Consider the following 25,512-nt stretch of genomic DNA (forward strand, 5'->3'; position numbering starts at 1 on the left):
GAAGTGTGTGGAAGATGGAATAAGGCAGCAGCAAGAGGTAGGTGAAAGAGGGTAAGAAACATTTATGTAAGTGGGAGAAGGTTTAAGATTGTGGGATGTAAAAAAAAAAAAAAGAAGGGCAGAGGGTCGATAGTGAAGGAATGGGAAGAGGAACAGAAGATGAAACAAAAGTGGAAGAAGAATAGCAAGGGAGTGAAGGAAAGGTATCAGAGTGTGGGAATATAAAGTGAAGATACATAGTGGAATATAGGGAGCATAGTTGTGAACATGGAGGCCGGGTGATGTAATAGAGGAGTGGGGTTGAGACCAGAGAAGAGCAAATCATCAAGTTAGAGGTGAGGGGTAAGGAACAAAGGAATTGGAGTAAAGATGAAAAAGCTTGTGAAACAAACGAGACTCGAAACACATTTCACCCACACATGGTTGCTTAGATTAAAATTGCATAGACAAATAGAGGCTAGCCTGCATTTTGCATGACTAAACAGGTGTTTTTAACGCCAGAAATCCAGCATCTGTCTGCCAATTAGAAGACAACTGAACTCCTTAAACAACAGGTAAACTAACTTAGCAGGGCAATAGGTTTATATTCTGCCATGATTGGTAAGGCACTTACAGCCCTTTGACCCACTGTCTTGCGCAGGTAAAACCTTACATACTGGCAGGCACAATATATTTACCAGGATGTCGGTCATCAAATGGATCAGGATCTCCTTTCCGGTACTCTTCAGTTTCCTTCTCAATCAACTCCGACATTCTGAAGAGCAAAATAACAAATACGGGAGAACATTGAAGTACAACTATAAATAAGCTGGATTGTTCTACCCCATTACCTGTATTTTAAGCCAACCGAATTTTGCTGAAGTACATCTTTCTAATGTTGGATTCTTTAATTTTATACACACTGGTCTATGTTTTCCAGAAACTGTCGAATTCATAATTCCATTAAGCACCAACTGCATGTATAATTACATTTCAATACCCCCTGTTCATTAAAGCCTTAGAATTTCAAGGCACCTTTGGCGGCATTTTATGGAAACTATTCTTTAGCCAAGAATCTACCAAAATGAACTCCCCTCCTGCTTTCCTTAGTTTAGCCCTGGTCTCAAAATATGAAGGGGTAGTATAGATGTGCCATTCACTATAGGCAGAACCATCTTCCTTCCAGTTGTCATGTTGAGGGCCTTTGCATGAGGCGACAGAAACAATAGGAAGAAAGGTGTGTGTATTGTGGCAAACTTATAGCTAAAAACCTGAGGTTTGAAAAAAAAAGTTTTCAAAGGTTAAAAAGTATCCTGTAGGATCTTGTTGCTAGGGGGTTTTGCCTTTTACAAAATAATCCACAATGGACATAGGAGCTGGAGCTTTCACTATAGCCTCTGGATTTTTATGTTATTGTTTTTAAGTATTCCATAGAGTTTTCAGAGCTGGGCATGGCAATGGCAAGTTCAGGAGTCATTTAATTTCTAGTGCAGAGCGCATGGGTCCTCTGTGAGCTCTACGTTCTGTTTAGCCATTATATGTAATTCCAGCCACAGAAATTTGCAAACTGACATTCGTCTTATGACCTCTGTTGTTCAGAAGCAGAGAGCTGGAGACCTTTTACATCCAAGGTGTTATCTGACAACTTAGGGGTGAGAAAGTTAAGTGTCAGACATCAGACACTGCAGTGTGAGGGTTATAACATTTCTTGAACTTCTGATGATTGATACGAAATATTGTTGCCACCTGGCCCCCGTGCCAGCAGAAACTGCATTTTCAGTACTGGGATTTTATTTGACAACCTAATGTGACTCGCAAGTTGAAGGTATGCACCGTTTCCATTGAATCCACTGTACTGACAATTGCTAAGGATCTATAATAGAAAAGACCAGGTTGCAATATCCTGAAAATCCAGGTCTATGAGACATCACTACACAGAATATAAGCTCTTTGGCTTGTAAGCACTTCCAAAATCAAACTGCTCTCCTTTCAAATACTAGGCTCCCGTGGAACATAAAGGTTATAGACAAGACCCCCTCTTTTCTGAAGAATTATTTTTGATAAAGTGGAGTAGTACTTTGTAGTCTGCTCCAAGCAAGGAATGCTTAATTAGATTTGGAGTGCGATCGTTTTCAACATGCACCTGTCCTCTCCCTCTCCCTCTCACTGTGCGACACAGAATGAAGACATAAGCAAAAAAGCTGGGAACCACAAGACCTCCATTTCAGAAAATGACAGCTGGTATACTACAAGGATTAAAACAAACAACTTGTTCAAAATGCATTCAAGTACTGTTTCCTGCTCTTCTGAAACAAGTCCTGATTTTTCGGCTTGCCAACAACTACTACTAATGCTGGTGTCTCACCCGAATGCCTCCATTACACCCACAACTGCGGAATCCTCCTCTCACAAAGTTTAAATAACCTTACAGGTTCCCTCAAGATTTCTAGGTCACAAATAAATACATAACAGCTGCAACACTACATCACCCATGTCACCCACTACCACCAAACAACCTTGCCAGACCATGTTCTATAACTAGTCAGTTATTTCCTCTAATGCTCTCCTTCCAGCCCTGTACACTCTTCCTTGGCATAGGTTCAAAATCCCGTTCCACAGACTTTTCTTCTCCATAGTCACACACTCGCGAAAGCTCCACTGTACCTAGCACAATTCCCCTCATTACATTCTTCCCACATTACTCTGGTCCACAATGCCTCCGTGTGTGACTGTGTAACAACTGCTGCAAAGTATACTCTACCATATTTAATTACTAAAATGTCACAGTTCATTTCACCATTCTTTAGGATATAATAATTTAATCTCCTTCAGCTGCAATAGTAAAATGAAGAAAAACAAATTCTGGACGTCAAATGGAAATCATACTCACTAGTTAGATTTATAAATGAGTCAACTTCACTTTATGGATAGACAGAGCAGAAAGCTCCACGTGTTTAAGATGTTACAGGTGAGCTATGACAGCTATACATTACCAGCTGTGCTCCTCGTTGTTAATGTACCCAAACAAGAAAACTACTTCAAACCAATATTGCTTCCATTTTACAGCAATTACATTCTTTGTGCTCTCACCGGGTGAGAATGGGGACCATGTCCCGCCCGCTGCCATGTTCGCTTTCCCATTGCTCTAGCAAAGTTGTCAATTCTGCCTTCGAATCCACGTGCGAGGTTACCGAAGCCATGGCTCAGCCTAAGAAGGGAAGGAGGAGCACATTAATTTAGAGCATGAGAAGTTACAGAACAGTGGGCTATGTCCATAACAACAATCAGACTCGAACATTGAGAAACAGATAAAAAATCAGGAGCAACTCAAATGGGAAAACTGAAACAGGAACATGCAGCACTGGATAGACACTCTACTGATGCTTGCTAAGCTTGTACACCATATTTAAACAAACAAAAATACAAAGTGAGCTTGAGTTTTAAGCAAATGCGAATGAATTTAAGAATTTTTATTACCTAGACTCTGAAAAAGCACCAAGCCCCTTAACAAAACCTCACAGACAAATTTTCAGATTAAGATGGCTTTGCAATTTGTGCAGCATTTTCAGAAAGGGGATCATTAATATTTTGTATTCACAGGGAAGACACTGCATTTGTAACGTTAAAATAGTTTTTTTACACTAACATAAACAGGTCGTTCCCCTGACAGGCTGGAATATTAAATTATTTAGTTAAAAGGCATGAAACGAGTACTTCAACACCTAAAAATGTAATTTCGTCTGTTGAAAGACACTCCTGAAAATAAATGTAGACAAGCAAACTAACATCTCACTACTTGGTAAAACATGGTACTCAAGTTAATTGTGAAATAATTCTAACAAGGAAGGTGAAAGCACATGGTTCGGTTACATTTACAGACTCCGGGTAGGCACCCAGGTGTTTCATTGTTTTTTTAGCCAGATTTGGCAATTGCTCTTTAAAGTATTACACATTATACATAGGAGCTAGACAAGCAACTGCTGCTGAAAGCTCTCCGAACAACGACTTTAATGTAGAAAATAATTTCAGTGTAGGTTGCTACTTTTTGAGCCAATGAAAAAAAGATCCCCTTACCAAATAGATTTATAGATCCATCTTTACAGACCCTTAAGAGCTGTTAACATACCAGGTAGTATCAATCAGGGGGCATGGAAAAAGCTTGAAGTCATGTTTGGTCAAAATATAAAAGTGTATAGAGTACAACCGTTAATTGAAATCAAAACAATTTAGGAACAATGAAAATAATATTGCGGACCTGAAAAGCATAAATAATATTCAATACATACACCATTAGTTACGAAAAATATATATTTTTATTCTATATAATAATCAAAATTTCACGTACTTTAACAAGCATTAGAAATGCAATCGGGCTCGGATTTATTTGAGTTTGAGCTAATGGCATTGTAAATGCCAATGTATTGTTGCCATGTGTTATGGAGTGTGTTCATGTGGTGTGTACTGCCAGTGATCTCCTTGTGAGTGTGCGAATATTGCACCACTTGCCTGTGATGTCGTTCTCGTGAGTGGGAGAAGATTGCACCTCAGCTGGCTGTGGTCTCCTTGTGAGTGTATGCACTGTCATAGCTAGCCTGTAGATATGCATTGGCTTCACTAGCCTGTAGATATGCGCTGTCATTGCTATCCTGTAGATATGCACTGTCATCGCTAGCCTGTAGATATGCACCGTCATCGCTAGCCTGTAGATATGCATTGGCTTCACTAGCCTGTAGATATGCGCTGTCATTGCTATCCTGTAGATATGCACTGTCATCGCTAGCCTGTAGATATGCACTGTCATCGCTAGCCTGTAGATATGCATTGGCTTCACTAGCCTGTAGATATGCGCTGTCGTCGCTAGCCTGTAGATATGCATTATCATCGCTAGCCTGTAGATATGCACTGTCATCGCTAGCCTGTAGATATGCACTGTCATCGCTAGCCTGTAGATATGCTCTGTCATCGCTAGCCTGTAGATATGCATTGGCTTCACTAGCCTGTAGATATGCACTGTCATCGCTAGCCTGTAGATATGCATTGGCTTCACTAGCCTGTAGATATGTACTGTCATCGCTAGCCTGTACATATGCATTGGCTTCACTAGCCTGTAGATATGCACGGTCATCGCTAGCCTGTAGATATGCTCTGTCATCGCTAGCCTGTAGATATGCACGGTCATCGCTAGCCTGTAGATATGCATTGGCTTCACTAGCCTGTAGATATGCACTGTCATCGCTAGCCTGTAGATATGCATTGGCTTCACTAGCCTGTAGATATGCGCTGTCATTGCTATCCTGTAGATATGCACTGTCATCGCTATCCTGTAGATATGCATTGGCTTCACTAGCCTGTAGATATGCACTGTCATTGCTATGGCTTCACTAGCCTGTAGATATGCATTGGCTTCACTAGCCTGTAGATATGAACTGTCATCGCTAACCTGTAGATATGCTCTGTCATCGCTAGCCTGTAGATATGCACGGTCATCGCTAGCCTGTAGATATGCATTGGCTTCACTAGCCTGTAGATATGCACTGTCATCGCTAGCCTGTAGATATGCATTGGCTTCACTAGCCTGTAGATATGCGCTGTCATTGCTATCCTGTAGATATGCACTGTCATCGCTATCCTGTAGATATGCACTGTCATCGCTAGCCTGTAGATATGCGCTTTCATCGCTAGCCTGTAGATATGCTCTGTCATCGCTAGCCTGTAGATATGCGCTGTCATCGCTATCCTGTAGATAATGCATATCTACAGTCTATCGACGACAGCGCATATCTACAGGATAGCGATGACAGCGCTTATCTACAGGCTAGCGATGACAGAGCATATCTACAGGCTAGCGATGACAGAGCATATCTACAGGATAGCGATGACAGTGCATATCTACAGGATAGCAATGACAGCGCATATCTACAGGCTAGTGAAGCCAATGCATATCTACAGGCTAGTGATGATAATGCATATCTACAGTCTATCGACGACAACGCATATCATCGCTAGCCTGTAGATATGCACTGTCATCGCTAGCCAGTAGATATGCACTGTCATCGCTAGCCTGTAGATATGCACCGTCATCGCAAGCCTGTAGATATGCATTGGCTTCACTAGCCTGTAGATATGCACTGTCATCGCTAGCCTGTAGATATGCATTGGCTTCACTAGCCTGTAGATATGCGCTGTCATTGCTATCCTGTAGATATGCGCTGTCATTGCTATCCTGTAGATATGCGCTGTCATCGCTAGCCTGTAGATATGCATTATCATCACTAGCCTGTAGATATGCACGGTCATCGCTAGCCTGTAGATATGCGCTTTCATCGTTAGCCTGTAGATATGCTCTGTCATCGCTAGCCTGTAGATATGCATTGGCTTCACAAGCCTGTAGATATGCACTGTCATCGCTAGCCTGTAGATATGCTCTGTCATCACTAGCCTGTAGATATGCACTGTCATCGCAAGCCTGTAGATATGCATTGGCTTCACTAGCCTGTAGATATGCACCGGCATCGCTAGCCTGTAGATATGCATTGGCTTCACTAGCCTGTAGATATGCGCTGTCATTGCTATCCTGTAGATATGCACTGTAATCGCTAGCCTGTAGATATGCTCTGTCATCGCTAGCCTGTAGATATGCACTGTCATCGCTAGCCTGTAGATATGCATTGGCTTCACTAGCCTGTAGATATGCACTGTAATCGCTAGCCTGTAGATATGCTCTGTCATCGCTAGCCTGTAGATATGCACTGTCATCGCTAGCCTGTAGATATGCATTGGCTTCACTAGCCTGTAGATATGCACTGTCATCGCTGTCATTGCTAGCCTGTAGATATGCATTGGCTTCACAAGCCTGTAGATATGCACGGTCACCGCTAGCCTGTAGATATGCACTGTCATCGCTAGCCTGTAGATATGCACTGTCATCGCTAGCCTGTAGATATGCACGGTCATCGCTAGCCTGTAGATATGCACTGTCATCGCTAGCCTGTAGATATGCATTGGCTTCACTAGCCTGTAGATATGCACTGTAATCGCTAGCCTGTAGATATGCTCTGTCATTGCTAGCCTGTAGATATGCGCTGTCATTGCTATCCTGTAGATATGCGCTGTCGTCGATAGCCTGTAGATATGCATTATCATCGCTAGCCTGTAGATATGCACTGTCATCGCTAGCCTGTAGATATGCATTGGCTTCACTAGCCTGTAGATATGCACCGTCATCGCTAGCCTGTAGATATGCACCGTCATCGCTAGCCTGTAGATATGCACTGTCATTGCTATGGCTTCACTAGCCTGTAGATATGCATTGGCTTCACTAGCCTGTAGATATGCACCGGCATCGCTAGCCTGTAGATATGCACTGTCATTGCTATCCTGTAGATATGGCTTGTCATCGCTAGCCTGTAGATATGCATTATCATCGGCTTTAGTGGGTCAATTTCTGCAAAGTCATATGTAGTGGGCGGGAAGAAACGTGAATGACACAATAACGGGGTAATGCATGAAGAGGGCTCTTTAAAAACTCCTGTTAGTAAGTGTATTAAACATAAAATGTTTGTTCAAATCAGTAGGTGTTGGGTAATGGCAGTCCTAAAAAGTTAGTTACTGGCTATACAATTTCTAGAATATTGTGTATGTGTTATCGAGGTGGGAGGCTGATGCGTTGATGGTGATTGTTTCCTGCTATGAATTTGTGTGTGTTTTTTCTTTGCAGAATGTCCTAATTGCTTCCGCTTCTCCTCTGCCCTCCAAACAAGCGTGCTCAGCCAAGTAATGCCGACCCCTGAGATTGCTGGGAACGGCTCTTTCTGAGCACTGCGCCTAATGGGCCGGTAGCAGAGTGGGACAGGATGGACGTTTTTTCTGGTTAGCAGGAACACGTTCCTCTGGACAGAGACCGACTAAGCCATTCAGAATCGGGGCACATTTTCGGAAAAACAGGGAGGGGTTTTGCAGACTAGCCCTTGACAGTGCTGATTCTGAAACTATTATCTCCCTTAAGACTGACTCTGACCCAGCCCTAATACCATTTCAAGTGCTCCGACGCATATTGTGCTCTCGAAATCGCCTAATATGCGGTCGACTGTTCCCCACACTTATAAATTCCCTGTAGTAGGCCGAATGACATGCGGCTGACGAGGCTCCGGTCCTACTCGGGCAATCACAGGTACAGCATCTGCAGAACTAACACATTGCCCTAGGCCAGGCCTCCGCCGCGCCGGCCCTCCGTGGTTGGCTGGTCGAGCACATTCCGCAGGGGCATAGATAAGCATCCCCGCGCCAGACATCGAGTCCAGAAATCTCCGAGCCTTAGGCACACGCTCTGCCCGGCTGCCCCCTCCACTTCACACGGCAGTGAATCACAGCGAGAGATAAGAACTGAGAAGGAGTCCGCGCTCGTGATGTGTGAAAAGTTCAAGCAGGACACCTCTCTTAACCATCTGGATTGCATTACACGGGCACTCTGACAGCTCCTAATTAAGATTAATCACTCTGCCGTGCTCGTTCTCGCACAGAATATGCCACATCGGGCACGCGTAAATTAGTTACAGCCTATCACGTCAACGCTACTAAATACACACCACAGCGAAGACGAATCACTAGGCAGATGCCATAAAAAAATAAGGAATGTGCCAGCCGGAGCCCTTTCTGCATTTTTTTTTTTTAACACATAAGAGTTCGGAAGCTCCGCCTCCACTTCGTGGTGGCTTAGGCCCGAGCCCTAAAAAAGGAGAAAAGTGTAATAGAGGGGAGGATAGCCTCTATATTTGAAAGCATATCATATTTACACATTCATTTTCATAGATGGTTCTAGACAAGGAATACAGCGATTTCTATTATATCTGAAATTCATTACACATTTGTCTGGATATTATGCAGGTTCTTATTTGATGTTGTGAAAAAGATTACGTTCATTTTGGGCATGGATCTGGAAATTTTAGATCCTACGCGCGTTTTGGCTTGGAGCTTTCGGCAGGCGTATACCTTCGGTAAAGGGTTGGCTCCATAGCTTAGCATCTTGCTCTATGAAAAGTGAATTGTATGCAAATACAATTCGTTCCTCCTCAAGACCCAAGGAAATATGGGAACCCTTCAGAGCCTTCCTATCTGCACAGCAACAAGACCCCCCCCCCCCAACCCCCCACCCACTCAACAGCAAAAGGGTATAGTCCTGACAGGAGTGGGCTAGAATGGTTCAGGATGAGTACCAACGGCAAAGCTTGCATGATATCAGATTTATAGTGCAAACATTTCACTCTATTTCAATGTATGTCAATGGGAGAACCGTTGTCTGTGTATTGACGGATGTGGAATGGGGCGGGACGCTCGAGATGGGTTATGTAAGAACTAATTACATTGCATATCACATCAATCCCTCAACTGTGCTTACGAGAAACTATACCTGTGAGGTCATTTAACTGAACTCAGTGCATTGCTTTGTCTTTAACAAAATGCTAAAGTAAAAAAAAAATGGTTCGGAGAACTGAGAGTTTCCTACCCTTGATTGCTGTTTGGGAGTACTTGGGTCTTTTGGCCTTGATGACGGTAGGACAACACTACGGGGGTCCCTTTGGAGATAATGGAGGGATCACAACCTCCGGATTCTCAAATTCTACTGCAGCTTCCTATAACTGTGCTAATGGATGAATACCATGTACTTTGGGAGAGTTACTTGTAGGATCATATGAAGGTAGGGAGCAGACAAGGTACAAGATGTATCAGTATTGAAAGAGTATTTAGGCTTCTCACAAAAGACTCGCCAAAAGGCTAAGGTGGCTTCTCGCGTCTAACTTGATTCCTGTATATGTTCTTTTGAGGTTAAGGGGAAGTATATCCTAATATTTTATCATCAAATGTCACTTTCTTTGGCCAGGGGTATGTATATTTTTGGGTAGCCTTAAACCACTCTTTACAATATGCCAAACTTTTTTTCTGATTTACAGGAAAAGTCTTTTCCATGTATTATAGGGAACTTTCCATAGTCCATGTGTTTCTAGCAGTTTTTAATTTGTCTTTAGCTTTTTATCTATTTACTCGATGTTTTAACCTACTTAAAACTTCCTTCCCTAAAGTGTTACACTATCCTTCTCAAGATAGGGAATCCATCAATGTATTTCTTAGTTATACATTAAGCGTCAAAACATTATTAAACATTACTCTGTGGCCACTTTTCTATTCAAATGTACATACACACAGTCCTCTAGAACATATTTAAAATATAAACACTTTACTTCAAAATTATATCAGTTTTTTACTCTAAACTATATACTAGTGTGGTAGCCATTGGTCACTTCCCTCTGCGCTCAAGAGAACATAATCCTCAGACCATGCGCCTCATAAGGTATGGAGTTACTTCCAGCTAGGGTTAGCAGATACATGGAGGGAAAGGGCGGGGGATCAATTGGGGGTCTCCTTTAACACCATGCGCGCTAGCGGAATTCCGCTCGCACGCTGGGTTTTGCGGAAACGCATGTTACGTGACGAGCTGGGCTCGTCATCAGCGTGCGAGGAGGCTACGCCATGACGAGCCCAGCTCGTCATCAGCGTCGAAGGGGTTAAGAACCTAAAGTATAAACATAAGTCCAGAATAGACTATACACAGTTCAGCCATTGTCTTAATTACTCTGTAAAAGACATAGCATATCTGACATCCCAGCTTTCTGATCAATCGGCAATTGTCTTCAGTCGAATTCCTATCCAGCAACATCGGCATAGTTCATGGTCTTTTGATCGTACCATCTTATTAGAGGAGGATGAAATCAATTTACTCCAGTCTGAGACTAAACACTGCCTCGAGGTAAATGTAAATTCAGCAAATATTTCCATTGTCTGGGACGCTTTGAAAGCCTTCTGGAGAGGCTGTATTACTAATAGAGCCTCCCATAGAAGAAGGATATTTAGGGATACCATCAAGGGTCTAGAAGTGGAAAAGAATACTATCGAGCTTAAGCTAGGTGCCCATATAGATTCAAGGGAAGACCAAGAAAAACTAGATTCCCTTAAAAATCAACTTGAAATCATTCTCCTAGAGAGGGTCGCCAGAAAGTGGGAAGCGAGTAAAATATCTCACTTTGAATTCGGCGAGGCAGCAGGCAAGATACTCGCCTGGAAAATAAACACAGACCAAGTGCGAAACTATATTAAAGAGATTAGGGTGAAGGGTGAGACATCTCCCCGCCTATCTAACTCGAATATCGAGAATGCATTTCAGGAGTTCTTTCAGACTATATATAAGTAAGATATTAGCGAGGACTGAGCAGAGAGGAACACCTGGCTTGACAGGGTTTCCCTGCCTAAACTTTCAAATGACCAAAGATTAGGATTGGAGGCAGAAATTACTGAGGAGGAAGTAAGTAAGGCTATCGCTCAGTCTAAGCGAGGGAAGGCAGCCGGCCCAGATGGCTAACCAGGGGAGCTGTATCGTTCTCTCAGAGAGGTCATCACCCCAACCTTGGTGAAAGTTTTTAATAACATCCTCCTGAAGGGAGATGATCCCCCAAACTCATGGAGTGAGGCGACGGTAGTTCTGATCCTTGAACAAGGGAAAGACCCGACTGAGTGTGGGTCCTACCGCCCAATCTCACTCCTCAACAATGATTACAAAATCTTTGCTGCCATCATGTCAAAAAGGTTGGGGGGGGTGTAGTCGATACCATCATTCACCAAGATCAAAAAGGCTTTGTAAAAGGGCGTCAATTAGCGGACCTCACGTACGATCTAGTCGGGGCGATTGATATCGCATCCACCTTTTCTCTCCCCTTGGCCGTTTTAACCCTTGACGCAACTAAAGCCTTTGAAAGGGTGAACTGGGCTTATTTGGCTGCGGTCATGAAAATATTCAATCTAGGACATAGATTTTGTCGAGTGATAGAACTCCTATATAAGGCCCCGACAGTTAGACTCCTTGTTAATAGCTCATTGACTGAGGGTTTTAAGAATACAAGGGGTACAAGACAGGGCTGCCCGCTTTCCCCCCCCTACTCTTTAACCTCTATATCGAGCCTTTTGCTAAGGTTCTTAGAGAGGATCTTAATATCCCTTCTTTTAAATTTGGAGGATGGGCTTTGCACTGCCTCTTGATTATCTGCTCACAGCCCCTTCGGTGTTCGGAGCGCTGTGAATGTCTTGCAATCATATCTGAAATGTCAATAAAATCTAGTTCTGAAAAAAAAAAATTTGGAGGATGGGAAGGCAGGTGGCCCTATATGCAGATGACATTCCTATATTGACAGCTGACCCTGACCTAGCCTTTCCAACAGTTATCAAGAGGGCGGAGGAGTCCGGCAAGGTTTCGGGTTATGAAATAAACGTAAACAAGACCGAAATCATGGCCTGGAACATAAGCAATCTACAACTCAATGTTGCTTCCATCTTGCGCTATTTGGGGATCAGAATTACACAGGAGTTAGGGAAAATCCCTGAATACAATCTAGATCGGGTGTTTAAAGAATGTCAGAGGCAGTTAAACTCCTGGGCCCACCTCCCCTTATCCATCTTGGGGGAGGATAAATTTAGTGAATATGTCCATCTTGCCAAAACTTACATTCCTTTTTAACTCCATCCCTCTGGCATTTGACACCAAGCAATTAGACAAATGTCAACTGGAGATAACTCCTTCATTTGGAAATACAGAGCCACTAGACTGGCGTGGAAAAAGCTCAGGCGGAGGAGGGAAAAAGGAGAGTTGGCATTACCCGACCTTCAATACTATGCATGGGCTTTTCATCTCTCGCATTCGAGAATGCTTTTAAAAACACCCTCTACTACACCGGGAGGAAAAATGTTTTGGGCCATGTTAAAAGGCGCTGATCTACCAGTTAAGGGCTTTCTGTTTAAGTTTGGGAACCAAAAATGTTTCAAAAAAGTTACATTAAAAACTCTCCAATTATTAGCCAGAAGCTGGGCAACAATTAGAAGGAAAGTTGGACTTAGTTACTTTTCAAATCTCGCACAGCTTAGACAGGGTGTCCCTCTGGGGAAAGACAGCAACCTGGAAGAATTGTTGATAGCAAGGCCAGGGGGTAGTAAAGAGGTCTCACTTTGGTATTGGGCAATCTTGGAGGAGGTAGATGGGGATTTTAAACTCGCTGATGAGTTATGGGGAGTTGAGCTGGACATCCAGTGTGAGCAGGTTTGGACGGACTCATTTACTCTATTGCGTAAATTAGTCAAACCTGCATGGCTGAAGCGTAACCACCTCTTCACAACCCACCGAGCGTATCTTTCTCCCTTAAAATTATCAATATTTCAGCCGGGGAAAGCATGTAATAAATGCAGCCTGTCAGAAGCATCGGATGTGCACATGTTTAAAGACTGCCCCCCCATTCAGCTTTTTTAGTAGGATGTGAAGACGACTCTGGACTCCATCCTCAAGGCCTTGGGATTATCAGTCTCCCTCTAATCATTTTTGGCCTCGATGACAACATCTCCGGTCACGCAAGATCTTTCCTCTTTTACGCAATCCTTCTGGCAAGAAAACAAATTTGTAAGCTCTGGATAGATGCCGCAGCTCCAACACATTCAGGATGGCTGACGTCCCTTTTAGAAATATCTAGAGTGGATTAGGCTAGATCCTGTAGCAGGAAAAAGCTTGCATTTTGGGATCTATTGGTACAGTGGAAATAGGATGGCCGGGTTTTTTCCCCCCCCCCCGGGGCCTATGATTATGCCTTCTCTGCTCCATGGACCAGTGTTACGGGCCCCCCAGGCAAACAATATGGTCCAACAGGTTGGAAGATACCTCGGTGGAGTAAACTAGTCAACCCTCTAACTCCGGATGCTTCTTCCGCTAATAACCCAAATCGTGTCTTGGTGCTAGTTATATAAAGACCTCTGAACTCGTTCAGATAAGATTCGCAAGGTGGTCGGTGTTTCCGATAAGATGGCTAAGGCAAATGAGGACAAAATAAATAAATAAATAAATGTGTGTGCTTAGATATGTGCAAGTGAACAAGGAATATAACATTGTTGATAGCATTTGTATTGCTTTGATCAGTCTTTAAGTTAAAGATTACCAATGTTTGATCTTTTGCTTAAATATTATTAATGATCTTTTTTTTTTTTTGCGTTGTAGATAGCGCAAACTAGACCCGAGACATCGTGCCATCTAGATTAAACATACAGGCTTAAAATATATAACTTTTACCAGACCTGCAGGTCTAGTGACTTGAAAAATCTACTCGACCTAACTAACGTACTTCAACCGGGCTCAAATTGTGTGATCCTAGGAAAATATTTAATTTTATAGACTACCTTTTTCTTAATTATCACATGAAAGAACACTTCAGAATTTCTACTGTACAACAGAATGCTTTTGATTTCATAGACTAAGCTTTTGCTCCATGTATAATAAGAAACTAGAACACATAGGTTGCACATCAGCCCTGACTTGCCTCTTAGTTCACTAACAGCATTGTTATCAGGGTCGGGGCAGGAATGTTTCCCAGTTCCTACATAGAAACTCACTTTTAATAAATATATTACCAAAGCATGATGTGTTAGCACACGGTCATTTACAAACAGCACATTTTCCACTGAAATGGCCCCAAACGTTCCTACCAACATGTATTACTGATAAAACTATATAGTATATACATAATAATCTGTGGAAACTGGGTTTCAGCAAAAGTATATTTTTTTCAATCACAAAATTACAAAAATGTGCTTTCATACCTACCTAAATATATTTATAAATGTTTGTATAGCTTATTTACAAGCTATGTAATTGAATGTTAGAAATAACATACATCTTACAACCTTTCGTTTCACACTCTTTGTACAGCACAATTGTTAGACAGTTACATTTACCAAATCCTTTAACTTTGCAGTGAGAGAAAGAAAGGTAAACACCAATCGCCAAGACAAAATAAGCATACATTTTAGGGCAACATAAGCTGACATTTGACCTCCAGCCCCCAACGCCTTGAGACCCGTAAGGGTGAGTAGTTTGCGCTTTACAAATTTGAATTTACCTCTGTCTCTGAAGCAGAGCAAATGTGACAAGATAAAAACAAGATTTAAAGACATCTTTATTGCTCATTCACTTTCTCAATGAACATAACACCCTTTCTTTGTCAGCTCACCAGAACGGGCAAGTAGGCAGTAATAATAGTTAGGCCCTAATAAAATCTGACTCACCACCGTGAGGGGGTGAGTAGATATCTGAAGGCCTGAAATACATTAAGAAAGTAACAAAATGGACACCTAAAGTGCTTGCATGGTTCTAGTCATTTATTTTAAAAGCTATCCCTTTGAACTAATTAGTAATAGGTAAACGTATAAACCACTGCTGTTTGGAGCATAAAAATGGCAACTGATCCTCCTGAAAAGAAGCGGAGGCATCTCAAGGTCAAGGATTACAAATATGTTAATTAAAACTCTGAGACCTGCTTTTATATTGCGTGCAAATTATATACCTCCTTGATTATATAAGTAAATGGATATATACATTTTGTTAAACGAAAATCAGTTGCATCATTTGGAGTGTTCCAAAACATCAGAAAATCTCGAATGGTTGAATGTAGTATAAGTTCAACTTAAGACTTCACACGCTTTTGATAAATTTTAATGGTGCAACTGAAAATAAAGCTCTGAGGAGGTACGACAGGTTCTTGAATAGACATGCTTAAATGGCTTCTGAAAGAGGCATGTAGGATCTCAATTTTCTAATTTAATTCCATTTAGTCCAGTAAAAAATTTTTTTTAAATAAAAGTTTCAAAACCTAGGGTGCTGGCACCTAATTTTCCAGGAAGACACCTCTCTCAGAAAAACTCAGCCACACAGGTGTGGAATTCCTATTGGCCAAAGCAAAGAGCATATTATTTGGCGTAGAGGACAACAAGGTTTCATGTTTATTTTGTCCTCTGGACAGGTAGGTGCAACCTCCTGCAGAACAAACCAGTTGACTACCAGATTACAGTACAACAGTATTGATCTGTGAAAAAGCACTTTCTGCCACCAAGGAAAGGTTTGTATCCATATGTATAAGTTGTTCAAACATGTGTAATTCAATAAGGCAAAGCTTTATTATAAAGGTAAGCGCTCTACAGAATGCAGTGCCCTGTGTGCTCAACATGTGCTAATGACAGCGATTCCAGTATGAAAATGTATCACCTTTTGCAAAGTTTAACAATTTGAAACTGTTTATTAAACTCCCAGAAAGCTCCCTAATGATGTGTAAATACATTTTTGAGAATAAAAACAAGATTGAGGATGGTTTGCTTTAAAGATAAAATGTACACAGAACACCATTTCAAATGTATAAATGTGATTTGCTAGATTATATTTTAACTTTAAATCATATTTCTCTTAGGCATCATTCCGTAACACATTTGATGCAGTTAAAAACAAAACATAACAGGGAATTAGTGTGAAACCATTATGAGCGACATGAAAATAAATGTGGAGGTCCAATGGTGCAGATTTACGACTTTTGGGAAATCACAGTGTTTACAGAAGTAGGCCTGAAAGTGTACTTCTAGCAAACTTTAGGGAATTCCATTTTCACTTGAGCAAATACACAAGTATATTTGTTCATGCGAAAATCTGCTGAGAGAATGCAAATACGCTGTTCCTTCACACACTTTAATCACCAAACAAGAATAAATGTTTCATGCTTGCCCCTGCAATGAGTAACCCACCTTCTCCAGCATGGGAAGAGATTTGCGAGGAGCTGTTGAATACACTTTTAAACAGGTGAACTGTGGGTAGACAGAGACTGATAGGACATTGAAACCCTGGTGTGCCACTTCTGGTATGCTGATTGACAGCAAAGTAATACAACGAGGAGCCTTGCTACAATTCAAACACTGTATATATTATGAGCTCTAACATAATCAGACAGGCTATCATTAGACCTCGGATATTAGAAGCTGCCTTAACTTTGCACCACAAAACATGGCACCAAGAGGGGCAAGTGGATTTTTGTGTATGGCAAGTAGATATCTGAATCATCATATCCCTTGGAGAAGTAGATATTTTATAAGACTCCACACCCCTGAACGGGGTTTCAAAAACTAGTAGGATCCAATATTTTCTGCTAAGTCTGTAGATCCCAACCAGATATGCAATCCGTAAAATCGAACTCAGCCCACTCTACTGCACAAAATGCATTCATGGTCTTGAATCAGGATGATTCGCAGAACATAAATCACAAAACCCGCAGCTCCCATAATGGATACTCTATCACTGATTTTAGGCAAGCGGTGACAGACTATCCATCTAAATGTTTTCACTGATAGTCCCAAAATATATCTTGACCTTGGTGTATTTCTTATCAATTACAATCTGGGTTAACACTAAACTTCCAACAAGCTCAATCGCACATTCAAACAACAGATCAGGAAACATGATTCAAATTGATGTATTGTTTGCACGAGTACCCAACTTATGACATGGAGAATAGGTTTTGTCCATTGTTTTACTTTGTTCATTAATCCTTTTAAAATGACCATTTAAAAAAAAGGGATGTTTTATAACCACCATTTTCTTACACAGCATTGTATACACATGCATGCTTCATTATACACAGTCACTGAAATAATGACCATTTAATCTTCAAAACTCTTTGGGATACCCATCCCTAAATTAGCTCCCATTTAAGAACCACATACGCTGTCAAGTCTGCCACCTTCCTTGAAAACTTACCAGCACTCCAATGACAGCATTATAAGTTATCGTACACACAGCATTTGCTCACCCTTACCCTATTCTACTGTAAACCAGATTCATTGATTACTATTTGTACTCATTATTAGAGACAAACACCTACTTCACTGTAGCCAAAGCTTCCTTACAAGTCATTGAAAGCTCGCTTACCCAACTGTGTTCAAACTACTTTCTGGATTACAATACAATTCCAGATAATCCATACCTCGCCTTCACCCTAGAACTGCTCACCAGCATTAAAGTAAGCTAGCAAAATCTGGTCTAACAAGCCTTCAAACTGTTGAGGCACAGCAAAACCTCTCAAAAAAAAAAAACTTTCACTGACTCAGGTAACCATTTCCTGAAGTAAAATCTTCTCATTTCCATAACCATGCATGTATCTGGCATATAATAGTTTCTATGGGCATGCACTACATTACAAGAAAAGTAATTCCAGCTCTTCAACACACAGCAACAAAAAAGGTAAATCTACAGGTCCTAAAATCTTCAGTAGCAAGACTATGAAACAACAAAGCTATGTGCTGTCTCTTAGGGAAACTTTGTATACTTTGACTTGAAATTATACATAAAACAAGTATATCTTGGCTACAATATTGAGAGGTCGGGGAGGGGCTGGACACGCAGTATGGCAACACAAATCCATTTCTTACCTACAAAAACGTTATAAACAATGATGGAGCAGTTTCCCTCATCTTTAAGGTAATCCTGCATATCAGTCCAAATGTTTAAGGATTGGATGTGGGTGGTATGTCACAGAGTGGGTCTTTCCTCAAACTGCTTTCATACATCTAAATGTAGATACCACGTTCTATGTCAGTTCTGCTTTCCACTTTCAATCTCCTTGCATGGATGGTAGGCACATACAGCCTGCTCTTGTAGTCTTTAACCTGATGTGTACATCAATGGTATTACGCTAGTCAACCAATTAGTACAATGTTTGATCTCAGGACACTGAACGCAGATCCTGTACAGGATCAACTTAGTACTTTACATCCTCATCACCAAGTTCTTAACTGATGGTATACAGGTGAAGCGATTGTGGACTACGGTCCTAAAACTTAATTATTCTCATTACCAACTGCATAGTCCATAAAAATAATACTACGGCAGACAGAGGTGAATCAGGAACATGCCTAAATACAAATGACAGTACCACAACAGCAAAGGCACCAGGTCATAATGGTCACCCTTTGGACTTGCTCCATCCCTGGTGTTTTAAATGCATACCAAAACATTCCTGCCATGAGAACCACCAACATAAGACAAACATGTACACTGCAAAACCCACAGAGTTCCACATATTCACAACACAATCGTATGTGTTTTCTGGCTGCAGCGACACAAATGCATTCAGGAAATGAGCCGGACTGCCCTCGCGACTCCCAGTACTTGGCTTGACACTTATATTTATCCCCTTATGGATTTAAGAGTGGAACTACATTTTTCAGGATCAATTCTTCATTCCACATAAATGAAAAACAAGTTTCATAGAGTATTCCACTACCACACACAGCTCCATGTGCAAAAACACTGGGATAAAGAGATTTCTACTAACCTGCAAAAACGCTCTATAAATATTCCTGCTGCTCCAATAATTTACTTTCACACTATATTGAATGCCTAACAAATTAAAAATAACCTTAAGATTATGTGCAAGTGTATTACCATGCTAAGTTATTGTAAGGGCAATAGAACCTTTGGCCTGCATATTACATATAGATCACTTCCACAGATGCTCAACATCCAGGGTATCTGTTCGGGACTAGAATCTGTAGTTACAGTTCCAAGAACATGAGTTCAACTCATCCATCTTATGCCAGTCATCCCTAGGTCATTTCAGACATTGGCGTTTTAACGAGCTTCATCTTTTCCATTTTACATCAACTTTCTTATAAAATGTTATTTAACTTTTAATACAATAAACAAAAAGAAAAGAGAAAGAAAACAAAATAAGAGAAGAGTGTACATTACAGAATTTTTTTCTGACAGAAAATACAGGCACTGCCTAGTTGTTCATTTATAAGCAAGGTATCTAAATATTAAGTTCATTTTCATTAACATACAGATTTAAGGAACGCTGACAAACTGGGAACATTTCCCACACTTCCACTACCCATATGCACTATAGTATCTATCGCCTCATGCAACATACTACACAACTGTGTGGCCAAATTGTATGCTACATAGCTCAGTTGGAACCAAACGTTCAGGCGTGGCACTCTAGTTATCGATGAAAAACTCCTACTGGTCAAGAATGCAAGAAATGGCTACCAAAAGTCCCCGGGGTGCACCGAGGGGGGCTCAAGTTAAGCATACAGCTTACTTGGGGGGCGTCGCCACACAGGTGACCAAGATGGCCGCCCGTGCTTGAAGCTCCGCCGGCCGTGCACCGTCACAGCTCATTTTCCCCGATGTAGGAGATATGTGTAACAGCGGACGCCTTTCCATCATGCCCGGGAGGCACAGCGGAGCAGTTTGACGCCCTGATCAGCCCGCTGCGGGGAGCGGTACAGCTTTCCCCTGAGCCCGTGCTGCTGGTACTCGAGCACGGACCAGACGGCCTTCCTGACTGCGGGACCACCGGGGGATGAGCGGCTCTGGACTTATGCGGTGAGCCACGGCCCTGGTGGGCGCACAGTGCTAGATTTGGCTCCCCCCCACCCCGCTTGCTTGGTTACCCTCCTCCCGTCCCCCCTGCTGAGGCTGCGTGCTGGGACCCGCTGTGTGTGAGGCGATCGTGGGGCTCTTGGGGCCTCGTGGGCGCTGCTGCGCTAGGCCTCTGCATGCATATTTTCAGGGAGGGGGGGGGGGGGGCGACCGGGCTAGTGAGGAGACCGTGATTTTTGTCTTAGGGGCTGCGTTTGCATTGGGCCCCCATCGGGTGTGCTGCTCCCTTCCTACTCCTGTATGCGGATTTTGTGGTGGTGGAGGCCGCCTATGAGGACGATACATTGCTGCTTCCCTGGCGCCTATAACACTTCTGGGCCGGGCTGGTCACGGCTTGTTGGATCTCTCCGCATTCACCGGCGGCTATGTGAGATACGATCTCTGCTGGGGATGCGACGCTGCAGCTGCTGCACCGTGGGGGGGGGGGGGCATGGTCCACGTGCTGACTGTTGCTCACGGGGGGGACTCTGCAATTACTGCATATTTGCCACAAGATTTTACGCTTTCACTTGCACTCGTCTTTTGGTGGGCCCCCTGGCTGGATCTGTTTGCCTTTCTACTCTGGGGCATTATTATCAATCTACCGCTTGGCCAGTATTGCCACGTGCACTGTGCTGGATTAGCGTACACTGCGGAGCTGCACTGAGTTGCTCTGCTCTTGGGGTGGTGCCGGGCAAATACTTTGCACTCCTCTGGCTTACCTGCTTTTGGACCTCTGCTTTGCTCCATTTGTTTCTTATGGTGCAGTTGTTTTCCCTGAAGTGAAGTATGGGAAGAAAAGATCCTAAGCAGCGCACGCTGCAATTTCAAAAGGCCCCTGACCCCACCTCAGACGACCCTTCAGATATGGCAGATGGGGCTCCGATGATACCGATGACCCTGCCTTCCTTACAGCGGCTATGCTCAAAGAGATGAGAGCTGGTTTCAGGGCACTGGACGGCAGATTCGATGCGCTAGATAAGAATTTGGCGGATATAGGCGTAAAGGTTCAGGTGCACGATCGGCGGTTGGATATGGTGGAGGCAAGGGTCTCAGACACTGAAGACTGAGCTGCGACATCGCAGAAACGACTTGAGAGGGTGGAAAAGATTCTGAAGGACGAGGCGATAAAGAATGAGGATTTGGAGGCCCGCAGTCAATGGAACAACATCCGCATTATTGGCGTACCGGAGACCGCTACCACCGGTCGCATGGATATCTTTGTGGAGCAACTATTAACGGAATTGTTCGGTAGGTAGGCCTTTACGCAGGGGTTTTTGGTGGAGCGTGCCCACAGGTCATTAGGTCCCCGCCCTAAACCAGGTCAGCCTCTGAGACCCATTATTGCCAGACTCATGAACTACAGGGACAGGGACGTGGCTCTCCGCTATGCTCGTGCGCGGGGGGAGGTCCAGTGGCATGGGGAGTAAATGATCATTGTTCCCTGACTTCACCGTCATGGTCCGAGATGCAAGACGCAAATTCAATGGAGTTAAGGCCACCCTGAAAAACCTGGGGCGTCGCTATGGCATGTTTACCCGGCACGGTTGAAAGTGGATGTGGATGGGAGATTCTGCATCTTCGAGTCCTTGACAGAGGCAAAGGAGTTATGTCAAGATTGTAAAAAGAAACACAGGGGAGCAGTGACCACTCCTCATGCTGCTTCCCCTCCTCAAAGTGGGTGCAAGGCCAGCGTTGACCTCTTCTCTGATCCCGGGACTGGTTGATCAGTTATTGTACTTACCCTTTATGTTTTGCTGTGTTAGTATTGTATGTGGAACTCTATCATGATTGTTACTGCAACATTCATTAATGCTCAGCTGGCGTGGCGTTGCTGCGCCTCATGGTGAAAACCAAGGTGTCTTTACTGTATATGCCAAGTTTCTGGTGTGTAAATTTGTTCTCAGCATTGGTATGCTCGTTCACATTGCACCGTCATTTGGTTAGTGGGGTTGGTTTCTGCCTCGCAGGGGTTGGAGTGAGGCTGGGTGGTTGGGGGGGGGGGGGGGGGTTGGGGGGGGGGGGGAGGGCACATTTGATGGTTTTTCTTGGATCTTTAGCGACTATTACACAGACTGCTGGTACATGGCACAGGTTTGATTTGCTATATATTTGTTGTGGTTGCTTCTAAATGGTACAGGTAGGCTGGCAGCCCGGTCCCTCCGGACTCTCTCTGATTTCCTGTAATGTTAGGGGATTGAACAATACCCGAAAACGAAGGCAGGTCCTTAATTACATCGCAAGGCATAACATTGACATCGTCTACATGCAAGAGACCCACCTGTCCAAATCTAACGAGTCTCCTGTGACGGCGAGCTGGGCTTCCCATAGATATTTTTCCAACTTAAGTTGTTATGCGAGGGGGTTGCCATATTTATACACAGAAGAGTTCCTTTCTCTCTGCACAAGATGGTGGGGGACAGGGAGGGCCGGACGCTGATTGTGACTGGCTCGTTGATGAGACATACTGTTGCACTGGTCTGTGTTTATGGTCTTAATGTGGAGTCACCCGACTTCTATCATGAGTTACATGTACGCTTACTGGCTTTAGACCCTTGCTTGGTGATAATGGGGGTGGGATTTCAACTTATTACTAGATCCCACTAGGGACAGCACATCCTCCTCCCCTGATACAAAACCCCGCTCACGCCGTGCACTCCAGGACATCTGTGGGTACTTCTCCTTGATAGACGTTGAAAACAAACAACACCCGCACCTCGCAGCCTACACGCATTATTCTGGGTTTCACAATACCTGCACCAGGATGGTTACCTTACCACACACGTTCTCTGACCACTCTCCGGTCGTGCTTAAGATTAACATTCCCAGGCCTGGAGGGTATGAGAGGCAGTGGCACTTCCCTGGGAGAGCTCTTCTAGATCAGATTTTTCTTGAGGAAGTGCGGGAGCCATTGTGGATTACTTCGAAATTAACACAGGGTCAGTGGACACCTGGGCTGTGGGAAGGATTTAAGGCCTATATCAGGGGTGTCTGTATTGCCAAAAATGTGGGGGTCCTGAGAGATCTCCGTTCCACTCTGAGCCGCATTGAGACAGAAATCGCTGCATTAGATCGGGATTTGTTGGGGACTGAATCAGGGACTGGGGAGGCCCGGTGCTTAGCTTTGTTGCTTGAGTTTAGAGAAGCTGCTGAACGAGAGTTGCTATTTCTTAACAAGCAGCATGTTGCTAGACGGTACGGTGAGGGCGAACGGCCCGGTAAGATTATTGCACACACACTCCGCCCCCCCACATATTAAAGTCCATGTTACGGAGCGTATAGGCCGGATGACACGTTGATACACTCCACCCCGGACATATGTGACATGTTCCTTTCCTATTTTAAAACGGTATACTTCCAGAGTCACCGGGGATCTTAGCGATCAAAGGGAATACCTCACGGAAATCACGCTTGTGTACCTAGAACATATGCAAGATTTCCTGTCCATTCCCATATCCCAAGAGAGCATAACTGAGGCAATAGAGGCGCTGCGGGGATCCTCGGCGCCCGGTCTCGACAGGTTTTCCGCAGATTTTTACAAAGCATATAAGGATATATTGGTCCAGAGATTGGTAGAGGTTTATGCTGAAGCGCTAGAAGCAGGTATCCTTCCCCTACGTTCAGGGAAGCGGACTTCATCCTTCTCCCCAAACCGGGCAAAGACCCCAAAATCTGTGGCTCCTATAGGCCGTTATCCCTGCTAAACCTGGATTATAAAATACTGGCGAAGGTGATCGCAATCCGGTTGGCTCTATTAATGGAATCCATCATTTCTCCGGCCCAGTCTGGTTTCGTCCCTCACAGATCCACCTCACTCAACTTGCGGACTCTGTTTACGGTGTTGATCCTACCGTACCTGCCGCTGTAGTGCTCCTTGATGCAGAGAAGGCGTTCAATTCCCTGGAGTGGCCATTTTTCTGTCTGTCATGCGTTGTATGGGAATGCCCGAGTGTTTTGTCTCTACCGTTGCTCTATTGTATACCGAACCCACAGCTCGATTGCGCCTAAATGGTACTATTTCCGAGCCTTTTCGCTTATCTCGTGGCACGAGGCAGGGCAGCCCCCTATGCCCATTACTTTTCATTTTGGCAATGGACCCACTAGTTCGACATTTCCAAGAAAAACACTTACATTGTGGCTTACAGTTTCGCACGGGCCCTCTTTTGGTGTCCCTGTATGCTGATAACACAATCTTATGTCAGGCTACCCCCATCTTAACCTCAAACCTCTTATCCGGGAAATTATTCATTTTGGCAGATTCTCCGGTCTCAGTGTCAATTGGCACAAGTCTGTTATTTTCCCATTGACTACCAGAACGTTTTCCTGGGACTGCGAATCCCCGCTTGAATGGTGCCAAGATGCAATCAAGTATCTCGGAGTTTATATACATCTAGACACTGCCACTATTATCAGGCTAAGTTATGGCCTGGCAATTTGTTTTTTGGAATCGCAGGTTGAGAGGTGGTTAAGGCTGCCCTTATCGATGGCCGGTAGAGTGGCCATTATTAAAAGGGTAGTCCTCCCTCGGTTTCTGTATCTTTTCAACAACATGCCCATTCCTCTCACTCAGACCTTTTTTTTTTACAACTGCGAACACTCCTCTTGCGTCTCGTTTGGGGAGACAAGAGACCGCATGTGAATTGGCAAACCCTGACCCTGCTATGTGAAAGAGGAGGCTTTGGGGTACCGGACATGTATTTATATTACCTGACTGCACAATGTTGCTATTCCTACGCCTGGTATCACCCAGACGCCTGTGTCCCCTATTTGAAGCCGGAAACGGACCTGGTACTTCTGCAGAAGCTGTCTGCCATTTTACCCACAGGCATCCCTAGAGACCCTAGGGACATTCAGACTGTATCCACCACTTGCTGGGCATGGGACAAGTTGCAAAGGCTGTTGAGCCTAGTCCAACTGTACTCCCCGGCGTTGCCTCTACCAAACCCTTCATTGCTTCCCATAACGGGGGAGGTTTTGATTCAACGCACGCTGGAGGAATTTGAGATCTGCACGATTGGTGACCTGTTTCCAGACGATCATGTTTTTTCAATGTCAGAGGAAGCTCGGTTTAGTGAACGCTCCTTTCTGGATACCTTTGTATTGAAACGTATGTATTCCATGTTGCGTGCCACGTTCCCTTCTTTTCCGGATGCTCCTGAGCCGGCCCCACCACAGACCTTAATTATAGAGTGTCCAACAGGCATGCATTTGAACTC

At 43.6% G+C, this 25,512-nt stretch overlaps 1 protein-coding gene across 5 annotated transcripts in view; it reads right to left on the reverse strand.

Annotated features, from left to right (window-relative positions):
* The window catches only part of DCAF1 (DDB1 and CUL4 associated factor 1), a 1,123,544-nt gene that overhangs the window by 1,085,132 nt on the left and 12,900 nt on the right, over positions 1–25,512 (reverse strand). For all 5 annotated transcript variants that reach the window (XM_086938831.1, XM_086938834.1, XM_086938833.1 and 2 more), the window contains exons 2-3: positions 3,070–3,187; positions 678–754 (exon numbers count right to left, since the gene is read on the reverse strand). In XM_086938831.1, the coding sequence (XP_086794957.1) occupies positions 678–754; positions 3,070–3,179 (187 nt within the window). In that variant the 5' untranslated portion in view covers positions 3,180–3,187. The remainder of the gene's footprint in view (positions 1–677; positions 755–3,069; positions 3,188–25,512) is intronic.

This window comes from Lissotriton vulgaris, chromosome 9 (genome assembly GCF_964263255.1).
Source record: "Lissotriton vulgaris chromosome 9, aLisVul1.2, whole genome shotgun sequence".
Classification (NCBI taxonomy): Eukaryota; Metazoa; Chordata; class Amphibia; order Caudata; family Salamandridae; genus Lissotriton; species Lissotriton vulgaris.